The 16,143-nt window shown below is 62.6% G+C and overlaps 3 protein-coding genes across 4 annotated transcripts; 2 read left to right on the top strand and 1 right to left on the bottom strand.

The window, feature by feature from the left end:
- Nucleotides 1-534: 534 nt before the first annotated feature.
- GJB3 (gap junction protein beta 3) lies at nt 535-2,747 on the top strand (the record flags this gene model as incomplete). Of its 2 annotated transcripts, XM_084222581.1 has the most annotated exons (3): nt 535-660; nt 1,525-2,312; nt 2,592-2,747. In XM_084222581.1, the coding sequence occupies exons 2-3, from the start codon at nt 1,555-1,557 to the stop codon at nt 2,605-2,607; spliced, it is 774 nt and encodes a 257-aa protein (XP_084078707.1). In that variant the 5' UTR covers nt 535-660; nt 1,525-1,554. The 2 variants fall into 2 exon arrangements, with proteins under 2 accessions (XP_084078707.1, XP_084078706.1); XM_084222580.1 differs by lacking the exon at nt 2,592-2,747 and having other exon boundaries at nt 1,525-2,340.
- A 1,501-nt stretch (nt 2,748-4,248) lies between these two features.
- Nucleotides 4,249-7,397, top strand: GJA4 (gap junction protein alpha 4). Its single transcript, XM_084222624.1, has 2 exons — nt 4,249-4,418; nt 5,239-7,397. Exon 2 carries the CDS (start codon nt 5,259-5,261, stop codon nt 6,288-6,290), a length of 1,032 nt encoding a protein of 343 aa, XP_084078750.1. The 5' UTR covers nt 4,249-4,418; nt 5,239-5,258; the 3' UTR covers nt 6,291-7,397.
- Nucleotides 7,398-12,744: 5,347 nt separating this feature from the next.
- On the bottom strand, nt 12,745-13,829 carry SMIM12 (small integral membrane protein 12). Its single transcript, XM_084222561.1, has 3 exons — nt 13,787-13,829; nt 13,211-13,643; nt 12,745-13,073 (listed from the first exon to the last, which is right to left on the bottom strand). The coding sequence occupies exon 2, from the start codon at nt 13,639-13,641 to the stop codon at nt 13,363-13,365; it is 279 nt and encodes a 92-aa protein (XP_084078687.1). The 5' UTR covers nt 13,642-13,643; nt 13,787-13,829; the 3' UTR covers nt 12,745-13,073; nt 13,211-13,362.
- Between the last annotated feature and the right edge of the window lie 2,314 nt (nt 13,830-16,143).

Genomic DNA, 16,143 nt, shown 5'->3' with positions numbered 1-16,143 from the left:
TCCATGACTGGAGCCAGCGCTGGGCTGAACTGGGCACACCGGTGCTGGGCAGGTGGGTTATGGGCAGGTGGGTGCTGGGTTGGTCTCACTGGCACCAGGGATGGGGTCGTGGGTGAATTGGCAGGCTGGCACTGGGGGCATGCAGAGTCTCCAGGTTCCATCAGCAGCTCCCCTCTCCCAGTTTTAAATCCAAGGGTTGGGTGGGAACGCAGTGATTGCTCCCCACCCTGACTCCCGGGCAAGGGTTTGCCAGGGAGGAAGATCTGGTTTCAGACAGGGTGGTGAGTGAAGGTGTGTGGGCATGGGCAGAGGCACAGCCCTGGCACTTGGCAGATGGAACCCCAGGGACCCCAGCCTGGGGCCACTCGGCCCAGCCACTCTTCCCAGTGCGTCCCTGGGCCAGAAGTGTGGGAGGACAGCCACAGGTTTGGGGTTTGCTGCGGGGTGGCCCTGGGCAAGGACAGACTCCCAGAGTGTTCCATGGGACCCGGGCAGTGCTCCAGGTTCTGTTCCACCCCACAGCCCTGGGACACCGCGCAGTGCAGTGGATGAGAGGACCCTGATCACCAGTCTGCCATCGTGCCCTGGCTATGCCCCGTGCTGGACATTTCCCACCCCACAGCCCCCGGTGAGTGGGGAAGGAGCCTGAGCCTCCTCCAGGTACGTCTTGGAAGGCAGTGGGTGGGCACCAGGAAGCAGCAATTCCTTAAAAGTAGGAGCCACCCGGTGTTCTGTGAATCCCTTTGCCAGGGCAGACACCTTCACAGGCCAGAGGGTTGTAAAAACCACCTGGGTTTGTAAATCCAGGTGCAGTAAAGCTCCAGGTCAGGCTTAGCACGTCTCCCTCCTCACACAGGGCAGCCCCAGGCTGAGCTGCAGAGCCGATTTGGCCGTCGGCACCTCCGGGGTTTCTGCTAGAGCAGGAGCAGAGCACTGGCCAGGGTGACATGCTGGTGACACACACAGACTGTGACACACATGGACTCTCACTTTCTGCAGCCCCACTGTCACCTGTGTTTGGGCTGCCTCAGGTATCACCTGTGAGACAGAAAACATGTCCCTGGCATGTCCCAGCACCCCAGCTGGGACGGGAGCAGCCATTTCCCCTTCGGCTGCCTCAGGAATCACCTGTGAGACAGAAAACATGTCACTGGCATGTCCCAGCACCTCAGCGCTGCAGGAGCAGCCATTTCCCGTTTGGCTGGTGATCCTGGCCTGCTCCAGCAGATTGTGCTGCCAGTTTGCACCAGCACACACAATCAGGCACAGAGCTGGTGGCAGGGACTTGGCTGGGTGGCTCATCCCTGACAGCAAAGGCTCTGTCAGAAGGAAGTGCAGAGAGATTGAGTCACTTCTGTCACTGAGAGTGTGTGAGGATGGGCTGTACTGTCTGCAGGGGCGAAGAGCTTCCATCCTAGATGAGTGTAATGTGGCGTGGGAGAGGGTTCAGAGGCCAGTGAGGGTTAGTGTAGTGAGAGATGTGCAGCCCGAGCGGTGTCTCCATTGCTCCTTCTACCTCTCCAGGTTGGGTGACTCTGGTCTCCCTCAGCTGCCATGGATTGGAAAACACTGCAGGCGCTGCTCAGCGGGGTCAACAAGTACTCCACAGCCTTCGGCCGCATCTGGCTCTCCCTGGTCTTTGTCTTCCGTGTGCTGGTCTACGTGGTGGCGGCCGAGAAGGTCTGGGGCGACGACCAGAAGGACTTCGACTGCAACACGCGGCAGCCGGGCTGCGCCAATGTGTGCTATGATCACTTCTTCCCCATCTCCCACATCCGCCTCTGGGCCCTGCAGCTCATCTTTGTCACTTGTCCTTCCCTCCTGGTCATCATGCACGTGGCCTACCGGGAGGACCGCGAGAGGAAGAACCGGGAGAAGAATGGAGAGAATTGCCCCAAGCTCTACAGCAACACGGGCAAGAAGCACGGCGGGCTGTGGTGGACCTACCTGTTCAGCCTCTTCTTCAAGCTTATCATAGAGATCCTGTTCCTCTACCTCCTCCACAAGATGTGGGACAGCTTCGATTTGCCACGGCTGGTCAAGTGCGCCAACGTGGAACCCTGTCCCAACACCGTGGACTGCTACATCGCTCGGCCAACTGAGAAAAGGGTCTTCACCTATTTCATGGTCGGAGCCTCCTCCATCTGCATCGTCCTCACCGTCTGTGAGATCTTCTACCTCATCTTCAAGCGACTTTTTCGGAGGACAAGGAACTGGAGGAAATCCACCAAGCGCTCTGTCAGCTACAGCAAGGCCTCCACCTGCCACTGCCACGTCAAGTCAGAGGACAAGGACAACAAGGCCCAGCCTAGGTGTGTGGCAGCCCTGACTGCTCTCTGAGGGGTGCTGGGAAGGGTGGTGGGGGAAGAAGTGTCCTGGTATGTGCCAGGGATGGTTGGCACCACGGGTGACCACCAGACTCTTCAACCAGGACCTTGGTGGCTGTAAGGGGAGGGGGACACATCCATGGGAACTCTCCTGCTTGGGACCACGGGCACATCCCTGGCTGTCCCAGTGGTGCGGACACGCTCAGTGGCAGATTGGTGCTGGCTGCCTGTGGCCATGACTGAGGGTGTCTGTTCTTCCTACAGAGGAGAAGAGCTGTGACCTCACCCATCCCAGCTGGTTCACATTCCCCTCAACTTGACTTTTCCAGCCTGGCAAATCCCTGAACCCTCAAGAGTCAACCTGTGTGAAAATTGAATAAACCCAACAAAGTAATGTCCCTGGAGAGAGACCCACAGGTGCCTGAGCAGACACAGGTAAGGCAAGGGCAGCCCTGGAGCTCTGCAGGCAGCAGTGCCACAAGCATGGACATCACAGCAGCACACAGATCCTCCGTGTCCAGAGCTTCTCCTGGGTCCTGCAGCTCTGCTGCTCCCGTGCTGGGTGTGAGTGCCCCCAGCTGGTGCCCAGCCAGCGCTGGTGTCACCCAGTGTGTGCCAGTGCTTCCAGCTCACCATGCCTCACTCATGCACTGCTTTCTTTTGTACCAAGAAACCAAAGGAATTCTGGGCTCTGTGGCCAGAGCTCTCTTCATGCACCCGAAGTAATGACAGAGGACCAGGGCCCCAGTCTGTTGGCAACTCTTCTGCTGGCCCAGTTTGCCCAGTTTGCTATTTCTCCCCCTTGGCTCAAACAAGCACCAAGCCATGTCTTGCCCAAAAGCCCTTGCTGGCTCTGCTGCTTCCCTTGGTACCTCTGTGTCCCCCCTAACTTCAGATGCACATCACACCTGGCACAGGCTACAGATCCAAAAGTCCAATAAATGTCATGTTTGGAGACACCAAGATCTGCTCTGCACGCTGGAAACTGGGGGGCTGGTGAGGGCAGAAGACATGGATTTGCAGAGGTTCCTCAGGAGCCTGCAGCCAGGTCCTTCTCATCCGCCTGAGCACTGGTCGAGCCCACAGCCGAGCTCACGTCCGCCCGTTCCGCCTCTCCCAGCTTGTCACGCGTCGTTAAACTTTAATTCAGCAGAACCTCACGCTGGCCCCCAAGGAAATCAAGGAGGGATGAGCATCAATTATTTACTAAACCTTGATAAATATTACAATAAATAGAAATGATTTCCATTTAATCTCTCCTTAAGCAGCACTAGCTGAGGGTCGGCTGTTCCCAGCCCCGCTCGGCCCGCCCGCATTTCACAGCCCCACGAGCGTGTCGGGGTGTGCTGAGACCCCCACAGCAAAGCTCCGTCTGGAACCTGCGCGGGAGTTCCCGGCCGGGCTCCGGTGGGGTTCATCCCCAGAACCGACGGGACGCGGGATCATAACCGGGCTCCGGTGGAGTTCATCCCCAGAACCGACGGGACGCGGGATCATAACCGGGCTCCGGTGGGGCTCAGCCCGGGAGCCTGCGCGATACGGGATGGGGGCCAGGCACCGGCGGGGCCCATCCCGGGAACCGGCGGGATACGGGGCGGCAGCCGGGCTCCGGTAGGGCTCCAGCACCACCCAGCGCCCGCCGCGCCGCACGGACCCTCGGGGGCAAACCACGAGCGCCGCAGCCGCGGTCCGGGCGGGGCGGGCAAGGACGGAACATCCCCAGGACACCGGCGGGGAACGGAACATCCCGGGGTCTCTGCTTCAGCGGGTTTGCCCGGTGACGGACCCGCAGCGGTAGATGAGAGTGCGGGAGCCCCCGAACTTCCCACCGTTCCTCTCCAGCTTCGGCCCCGACGGGTCCGGCCGCCCCCGCCCCGCCTGCCGGGGCCGCCCCCTCGTCCGGGGGCCGCGGGAGGGGGCGGCCCCGCACACCTGCAGCTCGGGCCGGCCCGGTGCTAAGCCCCGGCCCCCAGTTTCCTGCCCACGCTCCTCCTCCGGCTTCCCCGGGCCCCGAATAAGCGGAGCCACCCGGCCCGACCCCTCACACTCAGCGCGGCCCGAGCCCGGCGGGACGTGCCCGGCGCGGCGGAGGTGAGTGCGGGCAGCCGGCACCGCCGGGACACCGTGACCGCTCGGAGACACCGTGCTGGGGACGGGGCACCCCACCGCTGCTGGGGGTTCCTTTAACGGCACAGCCAGCACTTCTCTGCTTAATTAGCAGCGGTTAATGAGGAGTCAGGGCTGCGGCCGCCCTGTCCCTCCCTCACAGCCGGGCTTGAGCGCCCGCGGGGTGCGGGCTTGGCTCCCCAGAATCCCGGGAGTGGCAGCAGGGTGGTGAGCGGTGCTGGGGATCCCCTGGCAATGGGAGGGGACTGGGGCTGGGTGTCCATCTCCCTGCAGCAAGGGAGCTGCTGGGGGGCTGTCTGTTCAGTTTGGGGTGAGCCTTGAATAGGCACTGTGGCAGCTGTACCCCAAGGGGCTGTGCTTCCCCTCTAGACCATCCTCCTCTCTGCTTTTTGGGGAACAGGGCAGCAGCAAATTAGTGAGTCCCCACAGTGCCTCCTCTCCAGGTGCCCGGAGCTCCCTGGGCAGCCCCAGAGCCCCACTGGCTGCGGGCTGTCCCCAGAGCGGCCAGGAGAGCCACGAGCCGTGGGCGCTGCTGGGAGGGGAGAATCCCTGTCTCTCCCAGATCTCTGTTCCTGCGCTGTGTAGGAGGAGCCCTCTGGGGCTCCTAAACGCTGCCTGGAAGCCTCCCTCCCTCAGAAGTGGGATGTTCCTCAGAGGGTTTGCTGGGGCACTCTGCAGAGCAGCTATATCCTGAAAAAGCAGGGTTTAGGTGGTCACATCTGCCCTGTGCTCCCCAGCATGGAAACAGGGCACTGACGTGGCTGCTTCTTCTCTCTGCTGGCAGAGGCAAAGGGCTCCTAGAAGATGGGTGACTGGGAATTCCTGCAGAAACTGCTGGACCAAGTCCAGGAGCATTCGACCGTGATCGGGAAGATCTGGCTCACCGTGCTCTTCATCTTCCGCATCCTCATCCTGGGCCTGGCCGGGGAGTCCGTGTGGGGGGACGAGCAGTCGGATTTCGTGTGTAACACCAAGCAGCCAGGCTGCACCAACGTCTGCTATGACAAAGCCTTCCCCATCTCCCACATCCGCTACTGGGTGCTCCAGTTCCTCTTTGTCAGCACCCCGACCCTGATTTACCTGGGCCACGTTGTCTATCTCTCCCGCAAGGAGGAGAAGCTGAAGAAGCAGGAGAGCGAGCTTCGGGCTGTGCACAGCAAGGACCCGAAGATCGAGCAGGCCCTGGCAGCCCTGGAGAAGAAGATGTCCAAGATCTACATGACAGAGAGCGGGCGGCTCAAGATCCGAGGGGCCCTGATGTGGACGTACATCACCAGCGTCATCTGCAAGAGCATCTTTGAGGCCGGTTTCCTCGTGGGCCAGTGGTACCTGTACGGCTTCTCCATGGTGCCCCGCTACGTGTGCAAAAGGGACCCCTGCCCCCATCAGGTAGACTGCTTCATCTCCCGCCCCACTGAGAAGAGCATCTTCATCATCTTCATGCTGGTGATGGGCCTGATCTCTTTAATCCTGAACCTCCTGGAGCTCTTCCACCTCTGCTGCAAGAGCCTGCTTAGTAACATCAAGAAGGTGTCGGGGCCAGCTGGACCGAGTCAGGACACCTTTGTGGATGACATGGTCTCGAGTCCCTACGCGCCCAAGCACTATCCCTTCCTGCCCATGGCCGAGAGCCACGCGCCCTCCTACCAGACCTACAACAAGCTCTCCAGCGAGCAGAACTGGGCCAACTACCGCAACGAGGAGAACCTGGCACTGGGCAGTGGCAGCAGGCCCCTGTCGGACCCCTACGCCCCCGGGGCTGCTGAAGCCTCTGCCCCAGAGGAGAAGCCGGGCAGCCGGCCCGGGAGCTCAGCCTCCAAAAAGCAATACGTGTAGTGCCGGGCTGGCCCCGGCTGGCAGGGGGACGTTCCTCCGTCCCTTGTGCCTGCAAAGGTGCTGGCTGTGGGCAGGCAGCTGTCTCCTGCCTGGTTCTGTGCTGTACACATTCCCCTCTGGAGGCTCCAGAGACCTGCCCGCCCTGGGATTGGGATGGGATGCTCGGGAGCACGGCCGTGGAGCTCTCGTGGAGCCGGTTTTCCCCACAGACCCTGCAAGGAAGGAAACTGCACGAAGTTCCCCGGGACAGCGTGTCCTGTGTGCCTTGCCGTGGGAAAGGGAGAAAGCCCTGGAGCCACGCCGTGGAACAGGCTGTCCCTGAGGCCATGGCTGGAGCCTGCTGGCCATTGGGAGCTGTGGTTCAGCCAGACCCCGGCGTGAGAGCCAGGAGTGCAGCCATGGGAAGCTGCTCGTCTGCAGCCTCCACACCGAGCAGGCTGAGCCGGGGACTGCCGGGAAAGCTGGGCTGGGGCAGCTCTGACTGATCCTGGCCACCAGCCCCATCCCATTCCTGTGGCCCTGGCACCTGCCCAGGGTTTGCTGCAGAAGCTGCCCCTTCCCCATGGGACACAGAGGGGTTAAGCCAGCTGTGTTGTCACCAGCAGCTCCCTGGGTCACTGTGGGTGACCCAGGAGTGCGAGTTCCTCCCCTCCCAGCCCTGGGCTCTTTCCCATGGGATGTGTGCCTTTAAGTTATTTTTAACCTGCTGGGCTGAGCATGGAGTTTCTGCCTTAAAGGTGCAGTTTGCAGGGACTTTGGGGAGCCGTGTCCAGCCTGGCCATGTGCCTTGGAGCCCCGTGGGGTTTAGGGAGGAATCAGCCCAGCACCTGATAGTTTGGGGGTTTTGGGGTTTTTATTACTTTGCACTAGTCATCTCCTGCTGTGGGCTGAGGGGCCGGGGAGGGGGGGGTGGAAGGACAAACTGTTGTCACAGGAGCTGTCACCCTGACTTCCCCAGCCCACTGATGCTGTGAGAGGGAATTGTCCTGCTGTGACCAAGGGGCTGCAGGTCCTGTGTGACCCAGGTGTGAGGGTGGGGTGTGGGCACTGCCCTCAGCACTGTTTCCCTTCCCCTGGCAGATTCCGTGTTGCATCTTGTTGAATAAAGTTGGATGAATGAGAAAAGGTGAAGGAGGTGTGACTGTGCTTCCTGCAGCCTCCAGCTGCCTCTGGGAGGGCAGGTGAGGGTTTGGGGCTGAGGGAGGGGGAAATGCTGTCCTCTGGGGTGAAGGGGAAAGTGGACACCCAGTTGTGCTGTGGGTGCCACTCACCCACTGAAAGCACAAGCCTCCCTGCTGTGGCCTCCTATCCCCCTGAGGCCAGCCTTAACTCAGGGTTTTGACAGAACTGTCACGTCCCAGCCCCGTTCTGGACCAAAGCAGAGCTCAGCCCCTCTCCCTCTGCTGCAGATAAACCCAGCAGAGCCATGGAGCTGCTCGTGGCTGCATAATAGGTGGAAATGAGCCACAGATAAAGGCACACAATGTGGCTGGGGCTGTTGTTTCGTTCCCCAGCCAAGCCAGGCCAGAGCAGAGCCTGCTCTCTGTCGAGGGCCTCTCCAGTGAGGGTGGGACAGGCTAAAAATACCCTGGAGAAAATGAAATATGGGTGATATGGGGCAGTATCACTGCCATCGGCCACTGGAGGAAATGAGGAGGGAGGCACTCAGCTGTGCTGCCCTTGGGCTGGGAGCCGAGCACACCCTTGGCTTCCTCCCTGATGGGGCCAAGGGGGCTGAAACCCACTGGGGTGGGGGTCTGGGCACAGCAGCAGCTCCCAGCTCTTCCCTGTGCCCTCCTGGAGGATGCTGGGGTGGAACTGCTGTGGAAGGATCCTGCCCTGCTCCCACTGTTGCCCAGTTGGGACCTGCCAGGCCACCCCAGCACAATGGGGGACCACATCCCACTTCTCCCACTGCTCCCCAGGTATCAGCAGAGCTCTGGGGGGAGCAGCCTGGTGTGCTGGGTCAGGAGGAAACACCCGAGTGAAAGGGAACAGAGCAGCCGTGCCATGTTTACCCACCACAGTGTCCCCGGGTCACCTCCCCTCTCCTGGACTCCTATTTTTGTTGGCAGGGGGGAGCATCACGCTTTTCCTAGTGACCCTGCAAGGTGGAAAACAAGACAGCTGAGACCCCCCTCCCTCCCATTGCCTGGATAGTGCAGTGCCCAGGCGCTGCACAAACACAGCTCCGTGTCCCACCATTGTTCCCGTGTTGTGACAAAGTGCCTCGGGGCAGCTGCAGTGACCCCCCGCCGCCGGGACATGCTGCCAACAACAACAGCGAGGGGCTTACCTGCAGGCCGGGCTGGGGAGGGGGCAGCAGCGGGGCCGGGGTTGGCAGCAGCCTCCCAGAAGGTGGGCGGGCAGCCCTTAGGCAAATAAAAGTTTGGAGCTGATAAGAGCCCAGGCTGAACCCTTTGGCACAGCCCGGGGACAGACAGTGGCCAGACAGGCCTTTCTCACACCTCCACTCTCCCTCCTGAGTAAACAGCTCCCTCTGGTCCCTTGTGGGAACGGCACTCACACCCCCAACACCCGGCCCTGGATGATGATGCTGAGTCCCATGTTGGCACAAGCAGCCTGGGGGCTGAGGTGAGGGGCTCCCATGGGCACCCCCAGAGTTAAGAAACACTTTGAGGCAGCTCTGCCAGTCCTGGAGGGACCACACACTCCCCAATTCCTGCTGGGGATGTTGGTCTAATGCCAGTCAGAGTCCCCAGGAGCCCTGGGGCTCCTCTGCAGGGAGGTTTCTGCCCTCCTCCCAGTTAGGACCAGTCACCCTGCTCAGCTCTGCCATGGCCTGGGACAGAGGGCTGTCCTGCCTGAAAGGCTCTGTCTGAGTTGCTGGCCAAGCACCAAGGAGTTTATTTTTAACCTTTCCCAGCATACAGCAAACAAGAAGTGTCTAATTCTGACCCACTCAGGGAGAGCCGAGGTGGGAGCAGAACCACATCTGAGGGGGAAGAAGGGCAGAGAGCTGGGCAGGAGGGTGCCAGGCCTGTGGCAGCATGGCCACACTTGCCCACAGTGCCCTGTCAATGCCCAGGTGTGTCCTCAGGGGGAGTGGGAGCAGTCAGGAGCATCCTGCCAGGCCGGGCACAGAGCCTTGACCCCAGCACTCTGAGCCCACAGTAGCCACCACTGGGGCAACCCCAAACCAGGAATAATCCTGCCCTTTCCAGCCGCTGCCAGTGGTGCAGAGTGAAGGAAAAGCAAACCCCACGGAGCTCCCTTCCTCCCTGGGGTTATATTTAGCCCTCCACTAGGGTCCCTCCATGCACAGGCATGGCAGACAATGTAGCCCTGTGTGAGAACTGCAGGAGGGAGGAAATGCACTCAATAGCTGCATCCTGACATTGTCGCTCGCCCTGGCCGTTTCCTCGTGTGGAGGCACCAGGACTGCAGTGCCCAGCACCCTGTGCCCACCCTGGCATGGCTCCTAACCCTGCCAGCACCTCAGGCCATCATCCTGATGCAACACCAGGCAAGCAGAGGCTGCTGCCTGCAGAGCCAGGGGCTTTTTGTGGCATGGGAAGATCCATGTGGCCTAAAAATGAGGACCCACAGTGGTCCTGGAGTGCTGGGGATAGGGAATCTAGCCTGAGCTGTACCTGCAGGAAGAGCCAGTGCTGAATGGGAAGGGAACATGTTCCCCTGTAGCTGTCCCCAGCTATGGCTCAAGGGATGTGACTTGGTGTAGAGCAGAGCTGCTCCTCTCCCACGGCACTTCAGGGCCTTTTCTGGCCACAGAAGGAGCCTCCAGGAGCAGCGTGGAGGGAGCCATAGCAGGAAGCGAGACGTGGAGTCTGGGAAAGACTTGGCTGCTCTCAGGAAAAGGGCAAAACCAGAGCCTGGGAAAAGCCTGGGCTGGGAGGGAGCAGAAGTCTCCAGGGGCTGTGGGACACTCGCTGAGGGATGTTTTATTTGCTCTCCAGCAGAGCCGGGGTGAGCACCCGCCGTGCTCCAGGGCTGTGGGGACACCGTGCTGCGGGAAGGTCTGGGTGCCCCGGGCCCACCCCACTGTGGGCAGGGCCAGGGTGTCCTGGGGCCACTGCACTGCACCAGGATGGGACACCAGAGTGTGAGTCACTGCCAGCCCCTGCTCCCCCCGCCAGCTCCCACCCTGCTCCTCTGCTCCCAAAGCATCATCGCTGCAGGCCTTGCAGGAAGGGCCCAGATGGCCTTGGGCCATCCCAGAGCCAGCACAGGGTCACCTCATCCCCAGCTGGAGCATCCCTGCTCTGATCTAACCGGACATCCAGAGCAGCCATCCAGGTGTGCCGGATGGCCAGGGGATGTCACTGTCCCCCCGACACAGCAGCTGTCCCAGTCCCCTCAGCGAGCTGGGGCAAGCACACTGCCAGCATCCTGCCTGAGGAAACCACCACCTGCTCCTCTCACCAGCTGCTCTGATGGATTCCAGGAGCAATGCAGGACCTGGGCAGGACAGAGGGTCCATAGGGAAGCTGCAGCTGCCCTCAGGCCATGCCAAGAGCACTGCAGTCACCCTGACCCCCTGTGAGCCTGGGGCATGGCCACCACAGGCTGGCTGAGACCAGGAGTGCTTGTGGCTGCTGGGTTCAACCCCTGATCCGTGGCACCATGCAGTCACGGATGCAGGAACATCCCTCGAGCTGGACAAGCCTGGAGGATGCTCTCATACCAAACACTGGCCTCCTGGCCAGGCATGGGACTCCTTGCCCAGGGACAGGCTCACTGCACGCAGGGCTTCCACAGCAGTGCCCAGCTGTGCCACGCTGGGAACAGCTGGATCACAAACCCCCTGCACCAGACCTAGCATTTGCACGAGAGTGGCTGAGTGCAGGCTCGGGAGGGCAGGGTTTTACCATAATGGCTTACTCAGCAAAGCTTCCTCTGCCTTTTTGTGAGCCGCCACGGCTGCTCGCCCAAGCCTCGAGAGCTGCCCGCTCCTATTCTTGTCCCGCCGGCACTTCCCAAGCGGCACATTGTTGGGATTCAATGGGAGGAAGGGTGGGTTTACAGCACTGAAGGCTTAGGAGAAAAGGCAACGAGTCTGGGAAGCAGCTTCACCCCTGTCCCAGCGCCTGCAGGACTCCACAGACCTGCAGCAGTGCCGGCGGATGGACGGGAGTCCCCAGACACACGGAAAACAGCTGGAAGTGCCACAGGCAGGGGATGGGAGCAGGGCAGGGGCTGCCAGCCAGGTGCCATCAATGCCCAAGCTGTCACCATCAGGGCTCAGTCCTTCCCCGGGGCATCCCTCCAGCACTGTGCTGGAGGAGCCTCCCCGACCGACACTGCATGGGGCAGGAAATGGGGCAGCGAGGCCCCCCCAAAGGCCGATTGTGCCCGGCCGGCCCTGGGAACGAGGGGATCAATGGGCTGTAAACAGCCGGGGGAGCCGCTGCGGCGCGGGGTGAACAAAGGCATTTCAGAGACAGTTTCCGAGCTGGTCCCAGCTGGGAGAAGGAACAGGACCATTCCCACCACAGCACACAATAGGGAACAGCCGTCACCCCACAGCCTGGCTGGGAAAGCAGGAGACAAAGGGGAAGGGGCTACTTCAGGGCACCGTGCCAGCATGCCAGGGGGCAACACGGTGGGCACTGTGAGCCCCAGTGCGGGATGTGGCAGTGGCACAGGTTTGGGACAGGCCCTAAATCACACCCAGGCCCCTTCTGCACCTTCTCCCGAGGCTCAGCCGGCCTCGCAGCAAAGGTCAGAGTGTTCCCGGCGGTAGCGGGCCATGAGCCCAGCTGAGGGCAGTAGTCCAGCCCAGGACAGCAGCTCGGGCAGCAAACAGAGCCGGGAGCACAGCAGTAAAGCTGTCAGCGGGGCAGGAATGGCTCTGGGGCACAGCACAGCGCGGTGTGAATGCTGACTGCCTGCTGACCTCGGCGCTCGCACCGGCACGGCAGATTTATCGTCCCCGGGAGGGGAAGGCCGGGCCGGGGCAGAGCCGGGGCCTTGCTCAGGCACCACGGGAAAAAACAAGCCAGGAGGCAGCGATAACCCCGGCCCTGGCCCTGCTCAGACAGCTCTGGCTGAGGTTTGTCCCTACTGTGCCAGCAATGCCTGAGCCTGGTGGGGACACCAGCCACTGGCCCCCAGTGCCTGCTGCCAGCCTCTCATTGCTCAGCACCTCAGTGGGACCCCTGTCCCCTGGGACCCCACCCTCTGCTGTCACAGCCCTTCTCCTCGAGATAAAGAGGTCAAACGGAAGCAGATGACGCAGCTGGGGGAGCTGGGAGTGAGACACAGCCACAGCACAGGCTGGGAATTTGGTGCCTCCTCCTCCTCCTCCTTCCTGCCCACCACCCTGCTGCCAGGCCTGGAGGGCAGTGCCCGCCCAGGGTCAGCAATGGCATTTGTCCCACTGCAGCAGCCGCTTCTTGAACATGCAGAGAGCAGAGACATGCCCAGAGACAGGGCTGGGGCTGTGCTGATGCAGGAGACACAGAGGCCCAAGGACTGACAGAAGTTTATTGTGCAGAGGGCAGAGATCTCCCCATTCCCAACACATCGCCACGCTCAGAGCACCACAACGGAGCAGGACCAAGACTTTCAGCTCCCCCTGTCACCGTTCCTGGGTGGGATGATGCAGGGAGGGGGTCCCCAGAGAGCTCCATGGCTGCTGCAGTAGATTGTGGTGTGGGGATGTGTTGGGGTTCATCAAGAGCCACAGGAGATCTGGAAGCAGGGCAGCAGTTCTTCCTGTCACTGGTGGTCAGCCTGACCCCATCCCATGGCACTCAGGTCCAAAATTCTTCTACTTTCACACCATGGAAGAAATCAAACCTGAGGAGACACAGATGGAACCAGGCCGAGAGTGTTTTGCGGTGCAGGAGCCAGGCCTGGCGAGAGCTGAGGAGTTTCAGGCTCTCTCCATCTCCACACAGGGCTCCCTGCCCACTCTGCCACCGAGCTCTGGGTACCTTGAGCAAATCCATGGGGTGGCAAACCTGACCCTCCGGAGGGCCCGGCAGGGTGAGGAGCAGCAGGTGCAGGAGGGAGGCTGCTGGAAGCAGTGCAGGTGTCAGGAGAGTCCCCAGCTCCAGAGCACCGCCTTTGCCCAAATCACCCTTTATTAACTCTTTTCGGGTCGGTTCCTGTTGAGCACGGCCCGAGGGGCGAACTCCAGCTTGTCCTTCAGGCTCACCACCTTGGTCACGTCCTCGCCCACGATCTCCTGCAGCTTGCGGTCCTCCCGCTGCTCCGAGATGCTCTTCTCCTCCTGGGCCGTGGCCGGGGGGTCTCCGCGCAGGAACCACTCCAGCTGGGAGCCCACCAGCCCCACCACGAAGGCCACCGGGAAGGTGACGTACGGGGCCTTGGAGCGCACGGCCGCCCACAGCACGGACCACATGCCTGCCGGGGGCGGGACGCGGCGGTTACCGGCCGGGCCCGCTCGCACCGGGGCTTCAGCAATGGCCGCAGGGAATGGGGACCCCCGTGGGCCGCGCAGGGACCCCCGCCCGGGTCCGCAGGGACCCCCGCCCGGCCCCGCTCACCCGGGCCCAGCCCCGGCCCCGGCCCCGGCCGCGGCCCCGCCCGTTCCGGTCACGGCCGTGAGGGGGCGGCGGGGCGGGGCTGCCCCCTGGCGGACAGCGCGGGAACTGCAGCGCTGGAGGAGCGACAGCGGCTGGGGACACCGGGGGACACCGGGGGACACCGGGAGGAGCGACAGCGGCTGGGGACACCGGGGGACACGGGGAGACACCGGGGGGAGCGACAGCGGCTGGGGACACCGGGGGACACGGGGAGACACCGGGGGGAGCGACAGCGGCTGGGGACACGGGGGGACACCGGGGGACACGGGGGGACACCGGGGGGACACGGGGAGAACGACAGCGGCTGGGGACACCGGGGGGACACCGGGGGACACCGGGGGAACACGGGGGGACATCTGGGGACACGGTGGGGACACGGGGGGACACGGGGGGAACGACAGCGGCTGGGGACACCGGGAGACACCGAGGGGGAGTTATGTGGGGCACGGGGGGGACACCGAAGGGGACACGGGGGGAACACCGTGGTGGAATCGTGGGGGACACCGAGGGGGACATTGTGGGGACACTGGGGGAAAAAAGATTGACGGACGAAGAGGGGCACGAGGAGGAGTCATGGGGAATAGTGGGGGGACAGCGAGGGGGAGTCATGGGGTGACATGGGGGAACACGGGGGGGAGCACGAAGGGGAGGATGGAGGGGACACGAGGGGGAGTCATCAGGGGGGACGGAGGAAGACAAGGGGTGAATATGGAGGGGAGCCATGGAGGGGACAAGGGGTGTCACGGGGGGAGCAAAGGGGAGACACCCACAGGGCGAGACCCCCGGGGAAAGTCACAGCGTGTCCCCCATGGGGAGACCCAGGGACGATTCAGGAGAGACATGCACAAATCACAGAGGGTGTCTTGGCCACGGGGAGATGGAGTCATGCAGGAGTCACGAGGAGTGTCACAGAGAGACACCCACGGGGGTGTCACAGCGGGGACTCACGTGGGGAGTCACAGGGGGAGGCACGGGGAGACATCCACAAAGAGACACCCACAGGGGGACATCCATGGCGGGGCACTCAGAGGCAGAAACCCCGCTGGAAAAGACCCATGGGAGGTTTTTCTTGGGGAGAACCACGAGGAGACCTGCAAAAGCCCCTCTCCCACCCCGCGGTCACCAATTTCCCACGCCACACACGCGCCTTTGCCACCCCACGGACACAAAAGGATGGGAGACAGGTGAAAGGCGAGCCCGGTGCCGGCCATGTCCCCGCAGGGAAGTGGCCGCTGGCCCGGAGTAACCAAAGTCATCTTTATTAATTGCGGCGGTTCGTTACAATAAAAAGGGAGCCACGTGTCACGGTCACTGCACGGCGCTGGCCGGGGCGGGGGCCGGGGGCCCTTCCCAGGCACATCCCTAAATTGGGGGTGCAGGGGGAGTGGGGTGGGGAAGGGCTTGGGGTGGCTGAGTGGGTGCTGCCGTCACGGAGGTGTTTAGCACCGACGGACCCCCAGGAGCGTGGGACCCCAGCGAGGCGTCCCCCAGCTGCCTCTGAGCCCACCGCCCTGCCTGAGGGCCTGGGCGAGGTTTGGCCCCAGATTTCGGGAGGTTTGGCCCCAGAGTTCAGGAGCTACCTGGCACCCACTGGCCCTGCCCTGGGGGGTGGCTGGTGATGCTGCGTGGGGCTGCTGGCGCGGCAGAGTGAGGGACGGGGGTGGGATCCTCCCCCCTCTGCCACCAAAAGGGACACTGAGGGGGGGACAGGAGGTTTGGAGAACGGGGTTAAGGACAGGGATGAGGCAGATGCAGCCTCCTGCCCCGCCACACTGCTCTGTCCTGGAGGGAGCTCTCCACCCTGCTCCTGGCTCTGTGCACAGTGATGGGGGAGCTGGGAACAGCCACGTCCCAGGGTGTCCCTTGGCCCTGAGAGGCATCAGGTGCGTGACAGCCCTATCCTAGGGTGTCCCATCCCGCAGGGCTCCAGGAGCTCAGGGTGAAGGGGTGTCCCACGAGGGGGGTCTCTAGCTCCACACTCAAGGGACAGCTGCTGGCCATGCCCACACTCCGGTCCCACCCGCTGGTGCCAAGCCCGGTGTGGTCCTTGTCACTGCAGTGGGCTCACCGGGGGAGCGTCTCCCACCCGCAGCAAGGCACGGGGGGACTATTGCCTGTCCCTGGCTAGTGCCACATTGCAGAGGCGCTCCTGGCCTCCAGGCTGGCAGGAGGGAAGGACGGACAGATGAGGGATGGACTGAGGGACGGAGGGCTGAGCGGGAAGGGGAGAAGCGCGTGGCGATGCTCCGTGCGAGGGAAGCGGGGCGGCTCGCCGTGACCGGGGGCCTCTGCTGCTCTGGCCCGTCCCACCAGGCAGG

The sequence above is a fragment of the Fringilla coelebs genome (assembly GCF_963513975.1).
Source record: "Fringilla coelebs genome assembly, chromosome: 28".
NCBI lineage: Eukaryota > Metazoa > Chordata > Aves > Passeriformes > Fringillidae > Fringilla > Fringilla coelebs.
Note: the sequence above shows the minus strand (reverse complement) of the source record. Positions and strands in the feature narration are given on the sequence as shown.